Source organism: Vanacampus margaritifer, chromosome 14 (assembly GCF_051991255.1).
Source record: "Vanacampus margaritifer isolate UIUO_Vmar chromosome 14, RoL_Vmar_1.0, whole genome shotgun sequence".
NCBI lineage: Eukaryota > Metazoa > Chordata > Actinopteri > Syngnathiformes > Syngnathidae > Vanacampus > Vanacampus margaritifer.
Window position 1 is genome coordinate 5914332 of NC_135445.1, and position 22211 is coordinate 5936542.

The window sequence follows — 22211 nt, forward strand, 5'->3', positions numbered from 1 at the left end:
ACTAATAAGAGTTGGCCATTTTTGCATGTTGTAAAAAAAAATTGTGTTATTAGAAAACAAATCGAACACTAAAATGACACAAAATCCGTTTACCTTCAAAGGCCCATGAAAATCAGAAAAAAATAATAATGACATTGCTAATGCTATTTTGGTTTGAAAGTGCCATTTTGTTGCTGTAAGAAAATATTAGCATCCTGCACCAGTTTGTCAGACTGACATGCAATCCAGCACGCATGTTCATCAAGCCATGCTGTAAAATGCTCACATAGCTTGAAGGTGCCGTCTTGTTGTAAAAAGAGTGTTAGTAAATATTAACATCCGGCACCAGTGCATCCAATTGATACGAAATCTGGCAGACCAAGTTTATCCTGGCAGGATGCACAAAAAATAAGTAAGAACCTTTTCAACGTTTAGGACCATTCTAAGGTGCATTATTCTTAGAAATATGTGCCGTTAGGAAATATTAGCATCCAGCACCAGTGCATCCAATTCTTGCATGTATCTTACCTGTATGATTTCCAACGCTTTCACTTACCAGCGTGTTGCGGTCGGACGGCTGCGTAGGAAGTGGAGTCATTGCCTGGTGCAAAGGTCGCCGCCACGCCTACAGTGTGACGCATGCCGCAGCATCCCCCAGTTAAACAGTAGCTTAGCTTCATGCTACCATGCTAGGTGGCTACATTTTAGCTCCTCGAGACTTTGAATCAACAGCCAAGTCGGAACGAGCCAAGTTGTGCGCTCCCCATTCGGTTTGTTTCAAGATGCCTCAATCAATTCCACCCGATTGGCTGAAAAATCAAACACTTGAAAGTGGGAAAGAAAATGAGCACTTCAACAATTAGCGTTCACAGTTCCCAAACATATTAAGTGTTGTTAAAAGGAAAGGTGATGATGTAACAGTGGTAAACATGCATCCGTACCAGCTTTTTTGGAAGGTGATAAAATGAGTGAATATTCAAAAAAAAAAAAGAAGGTTTAACAGTTTGAATATTAAATTTTTTTTTGTAGTGTATTCAATTTAATATAAAATAAATCACAGGGTAAGGAAAGCTTGGGAACAATCTATATTAATTGACAACCCGTTACACCGAATTTACAGTATGCAAGATTAGTGAATTTGACAAATCCACAAGTCGACTAGTCTGTATAACCCATTCTAATTTGAGCACATTGTGATTGGCAGCTGAAGTACGGCCATTTTCTCTTCACATCAGTCTCTTTCAATTTCCTTTCTTGTAAATTCCACCACAGACAAGAAACAAACAAAAGCAATGCACTTCCTCCTCGCAGAGCCACAAGTCCGGGTTGTTCGCATTTCCCCGTTGGTGACTTTTGCCCAACCGGTTTTGACAGTCTTGCATCAACAAACAAACAACAAAATACACGGTACCTTGTTTTTTTACGGGGCTGGTTCAAGCTTCAACATCACATAAAGTCCCTTCGGACCATAAAACATGGCTAAAATTGAAGGATTTCTGTGAGGATGGTGTTCTTGACACTGTTGAAGACCACTGTAGCGTTTGAGGTGTCGGTGGCGCAGGTGTAGTGCATGTACAGAGGTTTCTTGTGGCCCTTGTGCGCCATCTTGTAAAGCTCCAGGAAGAATTCTTGGGCCCGTTTGGCATTCCTCGGGGGCCCTGGGGGCACGGGTGGGGGACTTGGGTCACAAAGGACTGAACTTGGAACTACACACTCTAAAAACAGTTGGGTCAAAAATAACCCAAATTGGGTTAAAAGGGGACTGATGGATGTTCATTTTACCCAAAAAGTTGGGTCTAACTCACAAAACAACCCCAAAAATATGTTGTAAAATGAGTCAAATTTAATTTGACCCAACTTTTTGGCTTAAAAACTCAAAATGTTGGGTCAGTTTGTTTTTGACCCAGTTCAATTGGGATATTCAATTAACCATAAAGTTGGGTCAAATGAATACCCCCACAAAACAACCCCCAACATTGGGTTGCTTCATAGGTTATTAATTTAATTTGACCCAACTTTTGGGGTTAAATAAATCTTTCCTTTTGGGTTAAATAACACAGAGTCTGTCAGTTCTTATTATTCTCTTCTTCTTTTTTTAACCCAATTCAATTGGGTTCTTAAATTAAATTAAAAAAAATTGGGTCAAAAAAATAACCCACAAAACTACCCCGAAAAATGGGTTTCTTTTGGAGTTATTCATTTAAATCGCCTTCATTTTTGGGGTTGAGTAACTTAAAAAGATAGGTAGGTTTGTTCTTGACCCAATTTGGGTTATTTTGAGCATAAAAGTATTTCCTGTTGTCTGTTTGAATATCTGCATTTTCAAAAACAGTGTGCCATTTTGTTTCTGCTTCTTTGGATGATACAACAGAATGTTGCTTTTGGAATGAAAAAAAATATTAGATAAGGCTCATAACTCTGCTGTTTGCTCAAGGCTATCAAAACAGCACTTCTTTAGTAAACTCTTTAACTTGAATAAAAATCTCCTCATTATTTGCGAGACAGGCGAGAGAACATGACTACGTACCCTTGTACTGAGGGAAGTAGGTGACCACGTCCGAATGCTGGACTTTCTCCTCCAGAAGGTCTTTCTTGTTCAGGAAGAGGATGAAGGAGGTCTGGCAGAACCATGGGCTCTTGACGATGGTCTTGAACAAAGCCAGGCTCTCTTGCAAGCGATTCTTGAAGACCAAAAGGGAGGACGTCAAAATAAAATTGGAACAAGTCAAAAAGAAGGCGTTTCAACGCTTACATGCGCGGGGTCTTCAGGCATGACGCTGTCGTACTCGTTGAGGGCGGCCAGGAAGATGATGGACACCACGTTGTCCATGCAGTGGATCCACTTCCTTCTTTCTGAACGCTGACCGCCCACGTCCACCATCCTACACACCAATCAGAAGCTCCACTTCAAACAATTGCATGGACTTCTTCTATTATACAGTCAACATGTTTCACAAATGTTTTTTTGACTCATTTTGTATTTATTTCTAAACTAAAAAAAATAAAGTATTAAATATTTTAGGGGGTCTGGAAAAATAAAATTTTATAGGTAAGAAAAATATTTAAATATAAAATATATATATATACATATTAAAAAAATATTTTTTTTCTTAAAATAATTGAGAATTTTCTATTCTTCTGATTTTGAGTTTGTGATAAAATATAAAAGTTATATCACATCAACTTACATAAAAAAATATATATATATATACATATAAAATCGCAGGCCAATATTTCTGCTAAAAATACGGAGAAGGGCTTTGTGAATGTAGTAATTAGTGATAAGCTGATAGGCTTGCAAAGTACACACATGCTTCAAAATGCACGCGCTTTCAACTTGGGTTATTGCCAGAGGTGGCAAATCCTGCCCAACTAGTGCCTATGGTGCTCGTTTGCCTGCTAGGGAGCTAGCTAGCTAGCTAGCATCAGAGGCTTAAGACAAATTGTGGCAGGGTTTTTACTTTCTGGACCTGGATTTGACACCTCAGATCAGGCATCTGTTTTTGACAAATTCCTGTTCCAAATCCAGAAAGTAAAAACTCTGCCACAGTTTGATTTTAGCCCCAGGTGCTAGCTAGCTAGCTCCCATGGTGCTTGTTTGCCTGCTAGGGAGCTAGCTAGCTAGCTAGCATCAGAGGCTAAAGACAAATGGTGGCAGGGTTTTTACGTTCTGGACCTGGATTTGCCACCTCTGGTTGTTGCATTCTATTAATCCACCACTGCATGGCACACACAATTCCAGATTGTGTCACTTTAAAATTAATGGCAACGTAGATGGCGAAGAGGACCGTCAAAAATGCTAACATTCTAACAATTGGCAGAAAAATGCTGATCAAACTTAATATGAATCTTTTCTCAAAGTTCAGGAAAATGATTTAAAAATGCATAGATCCATAAAATGAATCCTCATACTTTACCTGAACACAATGTCCTTTACACGAAAAGGGTACTCAATGATGCCCGTGGTGGGGACGCGGACCCTCAAGATGTCCTGCAAATTCGGGATGTAACCCGGAGCAGTGATTCGGTCCATGTCGTTGAAGTAACTGTAACACCGGTCGGTCAATATGTTGTCGTGGCTTTGCTTATATCCCAAATAGCGGATCAAAAAAACGTACTAGTTGGCCGAATCGGACAGGCAGAATTCGCGTCTTCGCTCGTAGCAGCGCTGAAGGCCGCGATCGCTCCACAAAAACTTGACAGCCTTCACCTGCCACCCTTCCAACCTGTTCACCTTCTCGACCTCCACGTCGCTCATGCGTTCCGCCAGGTCCTAGCAAACCCAGAAGAGAGGGTGCTATTAGCTTAGCATTTGAGCATTGCTTATTCGAAGTAGTACTAATGACAAATCCTTATCCAGCTGTTATTTTTGAACTCTTTTTTTTTTTTTTGATTGCTATTTTGCTATATGTTGGCATATCTAATCCTAACCCTGACGGGGGATTTGAACAACTATCAACAACCCAAAATAAGGGTCATATTCTGCTACTCGCAAAATGAGCACTCTTGAGAGTAGAATTAAAGCGTCAGATTGAATTTCTGAACACACCCTAGGTTGACTTTGGCCTGAAGTCAAATCCTCATCCAACTACCTTTTCGCGTTTTTTGTACTCGGGCTGTTTTCTTGTTATGTTAGGATGCTAATTGTTAGCATTTTACTGATTCAGATCATTGCTCTATATTAGCATTACAAACAGTACCAGTATCTTTATCTAGCTGCCATAATTAGTTCTATAGGTTGCTATAGTGTTATACGTTTGTGTGGCGGCCGTGGCTCAGGGTGTAGCGATGGTCGTTCAGTAACCAGAAGGTCGGCTGTTCGATCCCCGCTCTCCCCAAGTCATGTACGGTGTCCTTGGGCAAGGCACTTCGCACACATTACCTCCAGTGCTACTCACACTGGTGTATGGAAGGTGTGAATGTTTAGTACGAGTGCATGAATAATGTATCCATTTCATTGTAAAGTGTCTCTGAGTGTCTAGAAAAGCGCTATATAAATTTGATGCAATGTTACCTTAGCGTTTTACTGATTCTTGCTTTGGTGCCCAAGCTTGCTATATGTTAGCATAGGGTGACCAAACGTCTTCTTTTGCCCGGATATGTACACTTTTTTTTTTACATCCTGTCCAGACATTTAAAAATAAATAAATAAATTAATAAAAATAGGAGGCGGGGTAGGTTGTGTACGTGTTACAACTGTTATATATTTAAAAAGTTTTTTTTTTTTTTTTTTTAAGAAAAATTAGGCCAACTTTTTACATACCTCACTTCCCAAATAAGGTCCTAAACTGTGTCGGTGCCCCAGAATTTTAGCTCATTGGGAGCGCTCTGTGCTCTTAAACCGGAGGTTTGGTCATGGCGCGGGTTCGATCCCCCCCTCCCACACCATTATCTTTTTGTTTTTAATTTAATTTATTTATTAACAGAGTATGGCATCTTTGAGTAAACTTTCAGTATTATTTAAGTATCTGGAGGCCGGGCCGAGTGTCCTCTTTTTTGTAAATCAACATATGGTCACCCTATGTTAGCATCGTACACTGAAAAAAATGAACACTTGAAAAAGCCTAGTAAAGTTTTTTCACTCAGAAATTCTAATTCCTTTTAAAATAAACTAGTTGTAGTAAATATCACTCCCCATGTTTTCAGTCTAATCCCAATTAGCTCAGGTATACCTAGTGAGTTATGCAACGAAGACACCACACTAGAACGGAATGCCGAAGAGCAAGTTACGTTCGCAATTAGCGCGGCATGCGGGGCGGCGTTCCCTCACAAGATTGCTGTTGTCTTCGTAGTCCACGCCGAGGACTCTCATGGCCTGGATGAGCGCCTGAATGGAGGTGATCACGTTCTGGCACACCAAGCGAATGAAGGGCATCCGCTGGGCATCGGAGTAGCCGTTGCCATGGAGGATACGGATCTGTTTGATGAAAGTGCTCTTGCCGCTCTCCGCCGTCCCTGGAGGGCGAGAAAAAAAAAAGCGATTCAAAATCCATCCCGCAAGCGCCACAACGCATATTTTTCTTCGTAGCCTAACAATGCGCTGAATGACAGTTTGATTTATGCATCACTTTAATAACAGCTGAGCTAACGATAGTTAAAGGATTCTTTCTCTTTCAGAAACAGCACAAACTGGCTGAGACCGGTTATAACCGAAACACAGACATAAGGAGGTCAAAAACTAAACAACCAGATTTTCGTGAGGGGGCGGGTTTATCTGAAAAACGACAAACAAGACAGACAAAATTGGGGTGATACATGGTTTTTCGTTGGAGATACAGTACTTGCATTACATCGCAGGATTGTTATGAACAATCAATGATTTCTTCAATTCGTCCCCACAATAATGAAAAGAGCCAAATTGGGGATGCAAGCTTTTCGTTGGACTTCGACATTAGTTGTGTAGCAGGATTGTTATGCTTACTTTATTTAATTTTAAATTCTTGGGTAAATTAGTATGCTTTGTTTACAATCAGAAAAAAAACCACTCACTTTTATCTGAAAAAGAAGAAGAACAACAAAAATTCTTGCAAAATTTCAGGATACTGTACATGCTATTTTTTGGACATTGACAAGACTTGCATGGCATCGCAAGAAAAATGACAGTTTTTTTTTTTTATCTGGAAAACCAGCACAAAGATCAGACAAAAAACGAGAACATATCTATACTTTTCACTGCACTGCAACAACACATGCATAATATCTCAGGATTGTTATGCTACTCTATTTGATTGCCTTTAATTTAATACAGTATATTTATTTACATTATAATGTTTTTTTTAACGACTTGGTTTATATTTGAAAACCCACAAAAAGGAACCGATAAAATTTACACATGCTTTTTCACTGGGCGACGACAATGCATTATAGTATATCGCAGGATTGTTATGCTCACAAAATTTTCATGCAAAATAGCGGAAAGTGCATTGAATCGAATCGTTCCCTTTAAAACATATTGATTGAGATATGTACCGAAACGTCGTTTATTGGAGTATTTAAAAAAATATATATTAAATTTTACACCCCCAAATTTTTTAATTTCCATTACACCTCTTGTATGGGAAGTTTTTTTTTGTTTTTTTTTTAACTGTTTATAGCAACTCAACTAAAAATATATAATAAAATTGAATATTTACCCCAAAAATGTATTTCCATTACTCCTCTTGTACAGGCAGTTATGCTTTTTAACCGTTTAAAGCAAAACTCACCTAAAAAAAGAAGCTTGATGGAGTTTTTGTACTCTTTCTTATCATGTTCCAGTTGCCTTTCGATGGCCCTGTGGATCCTGCGCCTCTCATCCTCCTCAGGGCAGATGGCCGGACAGCAGTCCATGGCGACGGCAGCAGCCTCCAACTACGATGTGGCCACCCTTATGGCTGCCGCTCAGGTGTCGGGCCACATTCTTGTGGGGCGGGCAAGGCGGCGCAAATGGACGGCGGCTCCGGAATGGCACCTCGCCGACCGACGTCTGCTCACACGATATCAAAAGGCATCTAATTAACCCACTGACTAATAATGGCGAGCCTCCTTAAAAAAAATGAGTTTCCTTGTGGGTTTCCTAAAAGTATGAATAAGGCATTTCGCCAAAAGGGGGCGGAGGCCAATTATTCTGGATTAGTGACGCTACTTCCTCATCCTTGACATACTGTAAACCACTCACAAAAAGTTACAGGTCGTCTTTCAGGTGACATTTCAGGATGAACTTAAAATGCAGAACTTAATTTGAGCTTCTTAAAGGGATGATTGACTTATTAATTCAGTGAAAATTTATATTTTGTCCAGAATTAATTTGATAACTTCATTATTTTTCACATTTTAATAGTTTTTAAAAAGATATTAATTGTAAGTTATCACATTCATTATAGACAAAATATGAACTTTTTACTGCTGAAAATAGTACCATGAGTCAAGTAGCCCTTTAAAATTCTTGATTGCATGTCCAGCTGTTCAATGCGTCAGGACTTTTTGAACACAAAAAAAAAGAAGAAGAAAATAAAACAACTTGCGCAATTTAATAGACGTCTTAAATTTGACCCCAAAAAGTTGATATAACACGTGGGGAAAAAAAAATTAATGAGCGAAAAAAATTGAATGTGTGATAGAGAAGCGTCAAATGGTTTTGCAGATTTTTGCCAATGGCATTTTTTAAAACACAATACCACATTACAACATAAAACAAAGATTACAACAATATTTATTTGACCAATTTTTGCCCATTTTTCTTTGTTGTAAAGGTAAACAAATAAGACAAAGCAATGTAAAACAGTCGAATGTTCTGCCTGTAATTCATATCTTACTGTTGTCTTTTTGAAACTTTTTGATTCATGATATATTTTTAATTAATCGGCTGATTAATCGATTATTGGAATTTTATTCTGCCAAAAATTGGACTTGGCCTAAAAAAAAAAAAATAATCATGTTAGTCAGGCCCTAATAAAAAATATTTAGTAACAACAATTAGATGGTCAAAAAATAAAATTAAATAAGTGACTAAGTAAGAAACAGAAACATATATCATTTTTCTCAGAGGATAAAGAATATATGCCTGCGAATATTGTCATATTGTCTGTCTATGTGTCCATTGCTTCGAGTATAATAACACCGCCACGTTGATGCTGTTCGTTGGTCCGTTTGTTGGTTTGCGTTGCTCGTTAGCATCAAGCTAGGCTGAGTTGTTTTTTTTTTAAGCAATGCGATGTGGTAGTTTTAAATACACAACATGGAATTCAAATTGTTTTGTTCACTTTCTGCTTGTCTTGAAGCAAGTTGAGTTCACTCACAAGTGCAGCCACTCGTGTCGCAAAGCACCACCGCAGTGTCCCTACCTACTGATGCAGCAGGATTAGCCAACACAAAATGGCTGGAAGGCAAACATTTCCAAGCAGGGGATTGGAATTCTGTTGACGGCGTTAAATCCATCCTCGCACATCGTCGCTTCCTGCGGGCTAAATCTCAGTGCACAAAACCAACAAAAAAAAAAAAAAACTTGTGAAGCCTGGATGCTGCACCGTTTGCAAACACACGACGATACAAACCGTTAACAACATTTTGGACTTTATTCAAATAATCTCACATGCTCGCCTCACACGGATGCTGCATAAAACATCGATTGCAGCGAGTGAAATTCAAGCATAAATTAGTCTGCAATTATTTTTAATAAGAAGACAAGAGGTCATGTAAACAGTGGCGCCACCAAGCTGCTCTAATTAGTCTTTTATTCATTGACTCCAACAATTTAAACAGCACTTCAACTGAGATCAAGACCGCACTCATTTAATGCCTGAGAGGTTATTTAACTCATTTAACACTTTTCTCTCGGCGCTTAGCCTCTTCGCCGCCGCGATTGCCGTACCGTGTCATATTTATAGCGCGCGTTCAAATAAACCACTTCCACAGCCAATTTGGCAGATTACAAATTGCAGCTTGATACAATCACTAAATTGTAAAAAAAAAAAAAAAAGACAATGGAAAGAAAGACTGCTATTCCCTTTGAAATGTATCGATGTGCATAAAAGTGGACTAAAAGGGACACACTGAAAAGAAGTTGAAATGTTATAAGAATAAAGTAATAATAAATAAAATGCATACAATGAGAATGAAGTCTTTGTCACTAAACTCTACAAGAACATTCGTCAGAATTTCAGGACTAGAAAGCGTAATTTTCCCCAAATAAATTTGTGATTCTTACGAGAATTTCGGTTTGATGAAAAAGTCGGAATTCAACATCATTTTAAGAGAATAAAGTTGGATTTCTGCGAGAAACGAAATTCTTTTGAGGATTGCCTTTATTTGATTTAAAAAAAAAAAAAAACTCAACGTTTTAGTTTTAAGAAAGTTTTAACTTATGAAAAGGATCGTAACTACAAAAAGCGGCAATTTTACAAGAAAGGTTGTTATAATGGAAAAAACAGTCATTCATTTTCAAGAACTATTTGATAATATTACAAGAAAATCACAAACTTAATTCATAATAAACAGTTGTCAATTTTGAAGGACAATGTCGTTTACGAAAAAATGTACAATTTTTCTGATTGCAATGTTACAGGAAAAGTCGTAATTTTGCGAGAAAGATTTATCTTATGCGAATCAAACTTTTTCTGAGCGGGTGTAATTCGATGCAAAATAAAGTCACAAATTTACAGCAAAAGAGGAAAAACAAGTGGTAAATCTGAGAAATACGCAAGTGGTAAATTTTTTACCATGAAAAACTTTTTTTTTTTTTTAAAGTTAATTTCACTACAATACAGTTGTGTTTTAAATTTAAAAAATTGCAATAAAAGTGGTAAATTACTAAAATAGTGGTAATAACGCATATTTCAATGCGAACAAGTAGACTATTGTCTTACGAGAATAAAGTCGTAATTCCACACAAAAAATGATCTAGAGAAAAAAAAGTGCACAATCTGAGAACAGTGATAAACGTTCTGAAAAGAGTCATTATGTAATATAAAAATCTAAATTTTATGATTAAAAAAACATTAATGAGAAAAAAAAATCCTGTTTAAGTATCTAAAGTATGAGGTGGAAAAAGACAATTTACAATTCAGTCGTCATTTGAAGACAATCAAAATCACAATTTTACTAGAATACAGTTGTTGTGTTATGAGAATTTTTTTAACAGTTTTAGTTTTGCTTCAAGTTTGTCTTCATGTTAAAATTAAGTCTTTTTCTCACAAAAAGACCAAAAAAATCTCGTAATATGACTTTATTCTTATAACGTGACACTTTTTTTAATCAAAACATTATGACTATCGGAATAATTACAGTGACATTATTATTTGTCACAACTTTATGACTGTTTTCTTACCATTTAAAAAAAAAAATTATGTGCAGCTAACATTAGTTAAATGTTGTTATATTTTGAGAAATGTGGTAAATTTCACAACAATAAAGAGGTAATTTCATGACAATAAAAAAAAAAAAAATCAAGGAAAGAACCAAAATTTTAAAAGGAAAAAAAAAATAGTTGTATGAGAAAAAGGTCAGAATTTTATGAGGGAAAAACTGTCAATCAATAAAAAAAAAACAATTAAAGAGAATAAAATTGCAATTTTACAAGAATATATTTAAAATGTCCCAAGAATCAAATATTTTTAAGCATCATTTTTTTTACATTCCCTGCTTAAAATTAGGACTTTTTCCTCACATAAAGACCCCCAAAATCATGAAATATTCTCAGAATATTACAATTTCTATATCAGAACATTTTCATTATTATTTGCATTATCCTCACAACTTTACAACAGTTTTCACGCAACTGCACTTTTTTTTTTTTTTGCAGTGTGGTAAATACAAATTTGTGTTTTGCATACGCTAAAAATAACAACATAAAAAAAAAAAAAAAGATAAATTCACACTAAGTGTTCCAAAATGGTGTCACAATGTAACTCAAGTGTGCAAATAAGTGAAGGCCTAAAAGGTAAAATGTGCAATTAGTGTTGATTATGACTGGCTTAGGGAAAGCCGTTTGAGCATTTATGTCATATCTTTAATATCCAGCTTAAGGTCCGTGTCTATATATAAATATATAGACATATATTTAGATTTGTTTTCTGGGTTTGGTTATGGCCAAGTACTCGTTGACATCCATTTCTGTCGACAGCAGATGGTAGTAGAACGTCAAAATGGCCGCACCCTTTGATAGATGAAAATGGGTGGATTTTTCTGCTTAATTCAGAATACCATGTTTAGACTAATGGGCACACACAGAGCATATTATTATTATTATTTTCTTTTATTTTTACACGACTCCCCCCCCCCCCCCGTTCAACTGGATATCAATGATAAGGAATAAATACTTTCTATACTGGCTTCTCTTTAGAGGCACACACCAGCTATAAAGTGTGTTCAAAAAGTGTGACCGACTCGCACCCGCGCCGAAATTAGGTCCACACGCAGTAATCCGCTGACCGCCGCGTGGCGAGATCCGTCGTCCACTCGGGCGGCAGTTTAAAGATCAAAGGTTTGAATGCATCAGTAGTACCGTCATTGGGTGCGCCATTGCCGCCATCTTGCATCATAGTGGTCAAATAGGCCCCACGCCGCGGACCCCCCCCCCCCGACGCCATACCTCCGCTTCACACCAGGTTGTAGTCTTCGAGGTTGCCTTGCAGGATATGATCCTTGACGGCGTGGAAGACGAAGCGGATGTTGTCCGTGTCTGTGGCGCAGGTGAAGTGGTAGTAGATGAGCTTCTTGCGGTTGGGGTGCAGGTTGACGAACATGTTCAGGATGAAATCCTGGCCCGCCTTCACGTCCTGCTGCGGACCTATGGGGGGGGGGGGGGGGGGGGGACCAAACAAATATGAAGCGTCTTAGGGGTGACATTTTTCTGAGGTAGTGTCAGCATATTGAAAGTCGCAACCTTTTCCACTCTCATTCACTGACACCCACGTCACTCACCAAGCGAGACAGCTCCTTTTAAAGGCAAGCGCACTCAAACGTTAAGATGGCGACCCCAAGTGGACCTTCAAATGCATGTTATTGTTTTTAATAATGCAAAATACACAATTACTCAAATTCAATTAATCAATGGGCTAATCATTGGAATGCCCTCATTTTGACACACATTTGAGGAGCTCCAAACTTTTGGTCCTAAAATGGCACCCAACCACAGGCATCAATGGAAAGAATGTTATTAAGGAAAATAGCACACTACAATATTGTCCTAATTAAAACCCTGTTTACATGTGTTGATACAATTTGCAATATGACACTGCCACGTAGATGCTAGCTCATTAGCATCATTAGCATCCTATGGTGTTTTGCGCTATCATTAAGATAATTAATAAGTACAAATATAATATATAATAACATTTAATTTAAAAATGTATAAATATTACAATACATATTATAATCATCATAATAATACATGATAAAAATATATATAATAATTAAATAAATAACTGTATAATAAAGCAGTGGTTCCGCCTCAAAAAATAATCGTCTCTCCAAAGACCAGCACAATAATCAACATTAAAATGCAGTAGTAGTAGTAGTAAGTGTTCATCAAAGTGAAGTAGAGGTTTTATTATTATAAAGTATATATAATATTTTTGTAAGCTTCTGTGACATTATGTCAACATTAAAAGGAACCCCGACTGTCATGACAAGTTTGCTCTATATTATTTATTTGGTTGTTACTAACATAACTATGAGATTCATTTTTCAAAAATAACCTCCAGTTGAATACATTTTGTAGAAACTTTATTTGGACGGACATTGTTATTTGCGTCGCGGCAGGCTCTCTGCAGAGCAATGTGAAACGCGTGTCAAAAAAGCAAGTTGATCCTCGGTAATTTTCCACCTTCTTAGTGTGAGTCTGTAACAATATTAAATCTTTTTTTTGTGATTAAAATGTCATCCTCATCTGGGAACCTTATTTCGCTTATGTTGGACTTTCAACTATTGTTAAAAGAGCATTTGTATTTTGAAACAGTAATGTTGTTCTTGAAATGCAAGTATCATTTTTCCTTTGGGCCAAGTGTTTTTTTTCCCATCTGTGTGTTTTTTGTGCCTGTATAACAAAAAACAATAAATATATTTTGGAAAAATGCCATCCTGATCTATTTAATACACTTTTTGTGATAAAAAAAGAAAGAAAGAAACTATTTCCACTTAAATGTCTCCTTTCTATAAAGTAGATATAAAAAAAGTTATTTTCCATCCTAGTGGTTCCTGCTGCCATGTTTTGAAGGTTTAAAAATAAATTGAGTATTGAATGCCTGTCCTCTTCCTTTGCTCACCGTTATATTCAGGAAAGTAGTCGACCAAATGCGAGTGCATGATTTTCTCCTCCAGCAAATCAATCTTGTTGAGGAACAAGATGACCGAGGACTCTTCGAACCACTCGTAGGTGATGATTGTCCGGAACAAGGCCATGCTCTCCTCCATACGATTCTTCAAAAAGAGAATACTGTTAAATAAAAAAGGTAGGAGCAGCAGGATGGAGCTGTAAACAAGCCAAAGAGTGTGACTAAAGAGCTCCCCCTGCAGGCCAATGTCGCACACTGCCGGCGTCACCTCATGTGCCGACTCCACCAGCACTTGGTCGTACTCGCTGAGCGCCACCAGGAACATGATGGACGTCACTTTCTCGAAACAGTGTATCCACTTCCTCCTCTCCGAGCGCTGCCCGCCCACGTCAACCATCCTGCGGCGGAGAAAAAAAGCCTTGTGGGCACCCGCTCATTCCCCCCGCGGGGAGGGCGGCCGAGGCGGCGCGCTCACCTGAACACCATGTTCTCCAGGTCGAAGGGGTACTCGATGATGCCCGTGGTGGGCACCCTGACCCGCAGCACGTCCTGCTGCGACGGCAGGTACGCGGCGTCAGCGATGCGGTCCAAGTCGTTCAGGTAGCTGGAGATGCGCATCAGGGGAACAAGTTGAGCTTCAGCCAGAGACCACACATTCCAATAATTGAGCCTATTTTCAGCCTTCCTCCCAAATCCGAGCAAAAGCACAATTCTTGGACGTTTTGAAAAGATTCTTCTGTGTGAAAGATAACGTCCATGACCTGGCTGAAATGATTACTCATCATGTTTACCTGATGGCAAAAAGGTGACGTCTATTTTGAGAAGGACTGAATGACGTTCAAAAACAATCTAATTCATGAAAAACGATTCCTCAATATTGCCATTGTGATTTCATAGGCAATTTTTTTCAAGGTCCTCATGCCCAAGTATTTTTTTTTATATAACTCAACTAATAAATAAATCTGTATTACAATAAACAATATCAGATGTGATCTAAAAAAATAAGTCTGATTAATTATTTCAAAACTTTCAATTGTTTTCGTCAGACCATTTTGCCATATGTTTGGGAGATTTCATTTTAGTCTAATGAAAACAAGGCTTAATTTTTTGACCATAATTCAAAAAGGTATGTTATGTTTAGTGCAGGGGTCAGCAACCTGCGGCTCTGGAGCCACATCTGGCTTATTAGTCTGTCTCCTGTGGATCTCCAAAAAAAAAAGAAAAAAAATTGTATAAATTAATATTATTGTTTTACATATATTTACATTGACATATGCATAAAATATTATTTAAATGAATTAATGATTTAGATTTTAAAAGATGAATAATTAAAAAAAAAACGTTTTTAAAATGACCTAAAAATGTCCAAAATGTGACCATGAAATTTATATGTATAAAAGGGAAGAGGAAAAACAGAAAATGATCATAAAATGTCCGTGAAATTGCAAAAAAAAGATCAGAGAATTGAATAAGGCAGAAAAGAAAACAATAAAATGTCCGAAAAGAAAAGAAGAAATCCTTAAATTTACCATAAAATGGCCACTAAATTGCCAAAAATGTCAGAAAAAATAATATAAAAAAGGCAGAAATAAAATAGCAATGTCCAAATGTCCAAAAAAGAAAAGAGAGGCAGAAATTTACGATATTTCCATAAAATTTCCAAAAATGTCAGAAAGTTGACAGAAAGGCAGAAAAGTCTAAAAATGTATGAAAAACAAAGTCTAAAAAATTCCCACTAAAAAAAAGGTAGAAGGAAATAAAATGTGTTCTGGTGCAGCTCTAATTAGCTCTCGGACCCTCAGTAAATTCAACTAGCACTAACACACTGTTTCCTTCATCACAAAGTTCAAAACAGATTTTTTTGTTATTCATTTGGCTTAAAATGGCTCTTTTGACAGGAAAAGTTGTTGACCCCTGGTTTAGCATAAACAACACCGCTCATCACCAAAAGACTACCAAATATACCCGCAGTGAAGCATGGTGGTGTCTGCATCACACCTGAGGCTATTTCTTCGACAGCTGGAACGAGGATTTTACTGCAAGGCAAGAATTAGGAACGATTCCTAATAGTAAGCCTTAGCACAAAACCATCCAGCTTTTGCAAAAGGCAAAACCAAAAAAAGTCAGGAAAAGCCTACTAAAACTGATTAACCTAATTTGGGTTTAATTATAGGCACTTTTAAATGGTGGCAGATATGTGTTGAGTGTCATTTAACATGAGTTTGTTTGTTTTTTTAACAGAGCCAAACCGGAGTTATACTGCAAACGGGTGTGCACACTTATGCAACCATATCATTATTAGTTATCTAAAAAAATATTTTAAAAAAAATAAATATGTACAGGATTTAGCTTGGCCAAGCATTGTTTTTTTATATATATATAAATATATATGCACTGCACTTTGTTGAAACATTATCCTTAAATAGTGTCCACACAGACGGCATGCATGCGGCTGGCATGGAAAACAATGGAAAGTATTCAGCAGGTATCCCATCTGTTTACAGTACACTCACTATTTGGTCGAGTCAGAGAGCTGGTATTCTCTTTTGCGACTGTAACATTCTTGGATCCCCGGGTCGGCCCACAGGCTCCTGATGGCGTCCGCGTACGCTTTTGTAAACGTCGTCACCGTCTCCACATTCACCTCGCTGACAATACTGCCGTTGGCCTGGACAAGGGCATCCAAAACAAAGACAAAAAAAACTGGATAACTGCCAAAGTCATTTTAGTCACACTGGGGGAAAAAAATAAATAAGAGCGCTAATGTGCCACGGTGGACACTTTTTCACAGTCTTGCGATGAATAGTTGTGTGTGTGGTTGCGCGGCGGCATGTGCGAGTATTGTTTTGCTGTTTTCGCAAGGGAGCGGCCAATTAAATCACAAGCAAGACTGCACATGTCAAAACTGCAGTTGACCTCCTTTTCTTCATGACAAGAACGTCCTCACAAGTGGACAGCCAACTTCCCCATAAACAACATGGAACGTGGAGCGGGACGACCGCAGAAGATACAACGCCTCTGACTTTGTGTGTGTGTGTGTCTTGGATGTTTGGCAGCTAATCGTTGCAGGAGTACATCGAGCGCTTCCGTTGAAATGCATTTAGCAGGCCGCCTAAGTGCCGCCGCTGCTCAGTTCCGGGTAAAATCTCGTTGAGGTAATCTCCTCGGGCTTGGCCGACGGATGTCTTCCAGGAATCTTTGGCCACCCTTAATGCGATGCCTTCCCGCCTGGCAGCAAATACGCACAGGCGGGCGGACGCCATTTTACTCCAGCACTGAAAGAGGATATTCCGGAGCTAATTTATGCCTCTTGCAGGCGAAACATTCCTAATTTGGATTCTTACACTTTCATGGTGTGGATTTTGTTTGTCACCCAAAAAGAAAGTTTCTAAAAAAAATTTAGTATGGCTCAGCTATCTTCTTGGTACTTTTGGTACTTGCACATTAGATTTGAAGAGCTCAACCTTTAGATAACATACCACTGCAGTTGATATACTAACATAGGGCTTCAATGAAGTGGTACGAATGAGCCATATTGGTACCCTTTGCCATTTGTGACACTCCATTTCTAGGTTCATACATTGACTGGGACGACATTTCATTGTATCGGGAAGGATGTTTATTGAATTTAATGGAGTTTGCGATGCGAGCGTCTCCAAGACTGAACAGCATTTTCTGTTTCATGATAAAGTAAGAATAGTTAATAATAGAAAATATGTCATTTGAATAGCTTCATTAAAAAAAGTTTTTCTTTGTCTGCCTTTGGTACTCGTTTGTTTGGTGTGCACCATCGAGACGATGGTTGCCAGCATTAGCGGCTAGTGGCTAGCGGCTAGCAGCTAGCCGCTAAGCGATATGTGCTGTTTTAGCCGGTAAAATTGCTACTGCGGTTCTGATGTGACTTAAACACACAGCCCAAAATCTCACTAATGTTTGTATAGAGAAAAAGTTTTATCTAACCAGTTTTCTTCAAGCAAAAATATATGTTTTCAATTTCATCCGAATACTAGATTATTCACACACAAAAAAAAATCAGTGGGATATCTATATACCAAAATGTTGTTAGCTGAGCCCTAATTATTTTTGAAATGGATCAGTCGAGCCCTTGCCTATCAACTATCTTGGACCTGCGCCTTTATCTAGATATGCGCAATCATGCTAACTGACTAAACAAACAGCGGCAAAGGGACAAAATGGCTACCAAACAACTGGTTTGTCATTTGAATAACATTAAGCTGAACATTCCTTCCGCTCCCATTTCAAAGGGATTGTTTATGAATGACTTATTCATGTCATGAATTAGCAACTCACCATAAACATGAGTTAGGACTAGCTGAGTGTATCCAGTATATGCAATAATATGTGCACCCTCAGTGTTTTGCTTTACGATTTCACTTCAACAACACACACATGCTGACTCAGACTCAGTTACTGTGACTGCGCACACACACACACAAGTGAAGCCTTCTCTCTGGGGACTTTCCTGGTCTCTACCTGGAACTTGTGCTTTGAGTGCTTGTGTGGGTGAGCTAATTGGAGTGATTAATAAGCGGCCATTGCCTCCATTAGACATTCATGTTTGTCCCTCACGTGTGAAGAAATGTGGGTCTGCGCGTGGTTCAATCAACAAATGGCTATTAGTGCCACAACGTGGAAAAAATACTGAGCGTGAAGTTATAGGTTTGTCACAATAGTTGTCATTTTACGCTGAAAAAAAAAAAAGGTAATCGGTTTGTGAGAATACTCGACGCCATATAATTACCGTAAGCCGCTTAATTAAACAAGGGGGAAAGTTATTTTACGAGAAAGATTCTATTACAGCAAGAAAAATGTTGTTTTTTTTGTAAGTTGCAATTTTACAAGTAAATAGTTTTAATTCTGACACTGAAAAAGGAAAAATTGCGATATTCACTGAAAAAAAAACTATTTTACAAGAATAACATCAATATTACGAGGAGTCTTAATTTCGCAAGGTAAACACTTATTTTTTGAAAAAAAAAATGTATGTAAATGTAATAAGAATAAAGATTTTTTTTTTTAAACAACAACAATGTAATTGTATGAGAGTAGTCTCAATGCTGCTGCGAGAAATTTTGGAAGGAAACAAAAAAAAAGTTGTAATTTTACAAGAAAAAAAACGTGAATTTATCAGAGTAAGAGCCAATTAAAAAATTATTATTTTTTTTTAAATAGTCATAACATTACTACAAAAAAGTCCTAATTTTACAACAGCCGCAAGTTGCAGAGAATTAAGTGGTATTGTGAAAAAAGTAGTCATTTTCCAGTATCAAGTCAAAATATTATGAGAATCAAACTCAAAATCTTAAAATAATAAAAAAAAAAATTTAAAAATTAAAATCAAGTTGTGATCGCCAGAAAAATAAGTCTAATCTAATAAATGCAGATGAAGTGACATTAAGAGCAAGAAGAGTTACAATAATAATCTAATTCTCACAGAGCAGAGAAATTATATGGTTTGCTTAAACAATTACAGCATGTTTATTTAAGGTGGCCAAGGCAGACGCACCAGAAGGAGCAGCACAATTGACGCAGTGTGACAAAAACTCTTTGATTACAATAAACGCGGCCTCACTGTATAAGGAAAATAATATTGTTGTCAGCAAAAACCCCCGCACAGGACCGACTTTGGCAAATGTCTGGCAGCGGGACAGCAAAACTAAACATGGCCGCAAATTACCAGAAGTGCTCCGCTGTTGCAGTTAACACAACGCAGCGCCGCATCCCTCCAACCCCCACCTCGCAGCAGTCATTGTATAAACTGACGATAAAAGCTCCCGCGTGCGCCGGCGCCTCTCGTACCTTGTTGTGTTGGTACTTGTAGGCGATCCGCAGCGTCTTCATGGCCTGGATCATGGCCTGCATGGCGGTGAAGATGTTCTGGTACACCAGCCTGGTGAAGGCCCGCTTGTCCTCGTCAGAGTAGCCTCGGCCGTGGATAATCCTCATTTGCTTGATAAAGGTGCTCTTGCCGCTCTCGCCGGTGCCTGGAAAATAAAACAGATGTTGACGTGATAATCTTTTTTTTTTTATGAATCATGCCACTATGTTTGGTCTGTGGTGTTACAAAAATTGGTATCTAGTAGGGTTTAAAAATGTTGTACATTCCTCAGAGTTTGAGGGTTTGTGTAATTTAAAGTAGATAACATAGACACACAAAAAAAGGTCAAAACTGGTAATTGACTTAAGTGAGGGGAAACCTAAGACAGGGCCTCCAAAACGTGGCATATATCATCTCCTCTACAACTTTTTGGTACCCCTCCATTAATTTAAAGCTAAACTTTTGATACCCGTCCAACACAACCACACTTCGATAGTCGACAGAACGAGTTCCAAAAAGTTACTTTGATGCCAGTCTCTGAACTTGGTAAGCTTCATACTTGAATTCCGAAATTGGCAATGATCAAGCACCTGGAACTTTCCAAGCTTTTAACACCATTCAAGTGTGTGAATTCCACCTAAAAGGTACCGTAGCACCACAACTAGTACCCAGGGTGGTCAGACGGTGGTTGGTACCCCAAGGAAAGGGTTCTAAAAAAATGATCCAACATAGCTGATGCATTCCACAACTTTTATTTCCTGTATCTGAATTCAGTGAATGCTAACCGCTATGTACCATACCAGTGTAGTAGTAGACCCTAAACCCAATAGAAAGGTACCAATAAGTGGTTTTGATACCTTCCACAGCTTTTGTTACCACGCTCTAAATATGGTGAACCTCGTGTTTGAAAATTAAAATGATTTGAAAAATTGGTAGGGCTCAACTCTCTTAACTTTTTTTTTTTTTTTTAATAAAAGGTGTAAGGTGTTATTGTTATTTCATTGTGTAAATGTACCTAATATTGTGTATTTGGGAATATCCTGCCTTTTACTTTGAAAGTACTGATTTCATTTTGATGTCTAGCAGTATATAAACATGTCCATACCTTGAAATGTTGCACCCGGAGGGGACAAATAGTTGTTTTTTCACTTGAATAATGTACACTCACAGCGGCTGCTCGCTTTCGTCTGTCACGCATGACATTTATAAACTATTGTGTAATCAGAGGCGTTACGGCGGGGCACAAACTTAATTGTATGCTTACTAACACTACTTAAAGACACAAAAAATATGTCAATATTGATTTGTTATGTTGTCAAGTGCGGGTTTACTTCATTTACCGAGTAAGAGCAGCTTGTATTCCCGTCTCGAGTCCTTCTTGTCGCGGCGTAGCTGCCTCTCGATCTCGTCGTTGATTCTCCGAGCCTCTTTGGCCTCCGGGCTGAGGCAGCAAGCCCCCGCCGCCATCAGGGTCATCGTGCCCGGCTTCAGGCGTCGCCTCCCTGGGCACGGACACAAACATGATGCCGTTTAAGTGCGGAGGCGGAGGAGGGAATGGTGTGGGGAGGGGTGGCAACAACCACGAATCCACTCGGCTCACTTTGAAACACAAGATAAGTCACGAAAGTTGACTTTTTTTTTTTACCTTATTAGAACGCTTTTAGTGCTAAATGAAGTCGAGCGAAGAAGTTTTTAGGACTGTCGGCGGGCGTGGTGGATGTGCCGAATATGGCGGAGTTTCACTTCATGGCCACATGAAATCCATTTTTTAACTCGAAAAGTAGCCAAGTCTCGTCGAGGAGGAAGGAGGGGGGGGGAAACAAACTCTGCAGCCGGCTTTCGGGTCTCGAACAAGGAGCTGTAGGTCTACGTCCTACCGCTGTGACGGTGTGCACTGGTTTACAGAGCCCCGCGCGGATGGCGCATGTGACCCGGAGAAGAGCGGAGTGCTCCTCGCTCTCTCTCCGGTGATGGGAAAGCGTGTGAGTTCTCGTCTATTACATTACTGTAACTCGTTTCCTGTAATAAACCAGCCTGCTGGCTGCGGATGGATGTGACACATGTGACACAACTAGGGTATCGCGATATTTTAACAACCAGAACAAATTTGTATCACGATGCAGATTAGGATCGATAGATGTGAAGAAAATCTTCTTTTTTTTTGTATGCACATATTTCAAATGTTTTGTTTTTACATAGATAAAAAAATATATTTTTTAAGTAAAAAATATTCTGGCAAAAAGATTCGTGAGTTTAAAACTCCCTCAAAAAAACATTATTGCTGGACAATTCTCTAAAACGTATACGTGAATTTCAACAATTATTCACGTAGGGAACACTCGAGAAATTTCTACATAAATTGGTCATAAAATGTAGTCTGATCATAAATCACAAAAATAAAGCCCTCAATTTTTTTTTCATATTTCCAAAGGTCATGGAGGCAAAAGTAACCGTTGGATTTTACAACTCATTTGACCTCCTTCGGGCAAGAACCCCTACAAAACATTTCCTGTTGTAGATCAGACGTCCTCAACAATCAGGATGAATTTTGGACCATTCCGCTTTACAAAACAGTTTCAATTCCTGGGATGCCTGGTGTGAATAGCTGTCATGCCAGGTTTAGGTCAGGACTGACTACTGGG

At 38.4% G+C, this 22211-nt stretch overlaps 2 protein-coding genes across 2 annotated transcripts; both read right to left on the reverse strand.

Annotated features, from left to right (window-relative positions):
* Positions 1-990: 990 nt before the first annotated feature.
* Positions 991-11708, reverse strand: LOC144063887 (guanine nucleotide-binding protein subunit alpha-14-like). Its single transcript, XM_077585846.1, has 8 exons — positions 8802-11708; positions 7185-7444; positions 5750-5934; positions 4098-4252; positions 3897-4025; positions 2732-2861; positions 2507-2660; positions 991-1637 (listed from the first exon to the last, which is right to left on the reverse strand). Exons 2-8 carry the CDS (start codon positions 7306-7308, stop codon positions 1459-1461), a joined length of 1056 nt encoding a protein of 351 aa, XP_077441972.1. The 5' UTR covers positions 7309-7444; positions 8802-11708; the 3' UTR covers positions 991-1458.
* Positions 9178-21583, reverse strand: LOC144063886 (guanine nucleotide-binding protein G(q) subunit alpha-like). The gene is made up of 8 exons (XM_077585845.1): positions 21215-21583; positions 20910-21071; positions 19551-19735; positions 16244-16398; positions 14206-14334; positions 13999-14128; positions 13722-13875; positions 9178-12244 (listed from the first exon to the last, which is right to left on the reverse strand). The coding sequence occupies exons 2-8, from the start codon at positions 21043-21045 to the stop codon at positions 12054-12056; spliced, it is 1080 nt and encodes a 359-aa protein (XP_077441971.1). The 5' UTR covers positions 21046-21071; positions 21215-21583; the 3' UTR covers positions 9178-12053.
* Positions 21584-22211: the final 628 nt, after the last annotated feature.

What these genes read in the sequence shown, in the direction of transcription:
- LOC144063887 (XM_077585846.1), bottom strand. Translation starts at nt 7,308, where the DNA reads ATGGACTGCTGTCCGGCCATCTGCCCTGAGGAGGATGAGAGGCGCAGG. An exon ending in GTAAAGGACATTGTGTTCAG is followed by an intron (nt 2,862 to 3,896) that starts GTAAAGTATGAG and finishes ATTGGTGTGTAG; the next exon opens with GATGGTGGACGTGGGCGGTC. An exon ending in TGCCTGAAGACCCCGCGCAT is followed by an intron (nt 2,661 to 2,731) that starts GTAAGCGTTGAA and finishes TTGGTCTTCAAG; the next exon opens with AATCGCTTGCAAGAGAGCCT.
- LOC144063886 (XM_077585845.1), bottom strand. Translation starts at nt 21,045, where the DNA reads ATGACCCTGATGGCGGCGGGGGCTTGCTGCCTCAGCCCGGAGGCCAAA. An exon ending in ATACAAGCTGCTCTTACTCG is followed by an intron (nt 19,736 to 20,909) that starts GTAAATGAAGTA and finishes TTTATTTTCCAG; the next exon opens with GCACCGGCGAGAGCGGCAAG. An exon ending in CTCTCTGACTCGACCAAATA is followed by an intron (nt 14,335 to 16,243) that starts GTGAGTGTACTG and finishes GCGCATCTCCAG; the next exon opens with CTACCTGAACGACTTGGACC.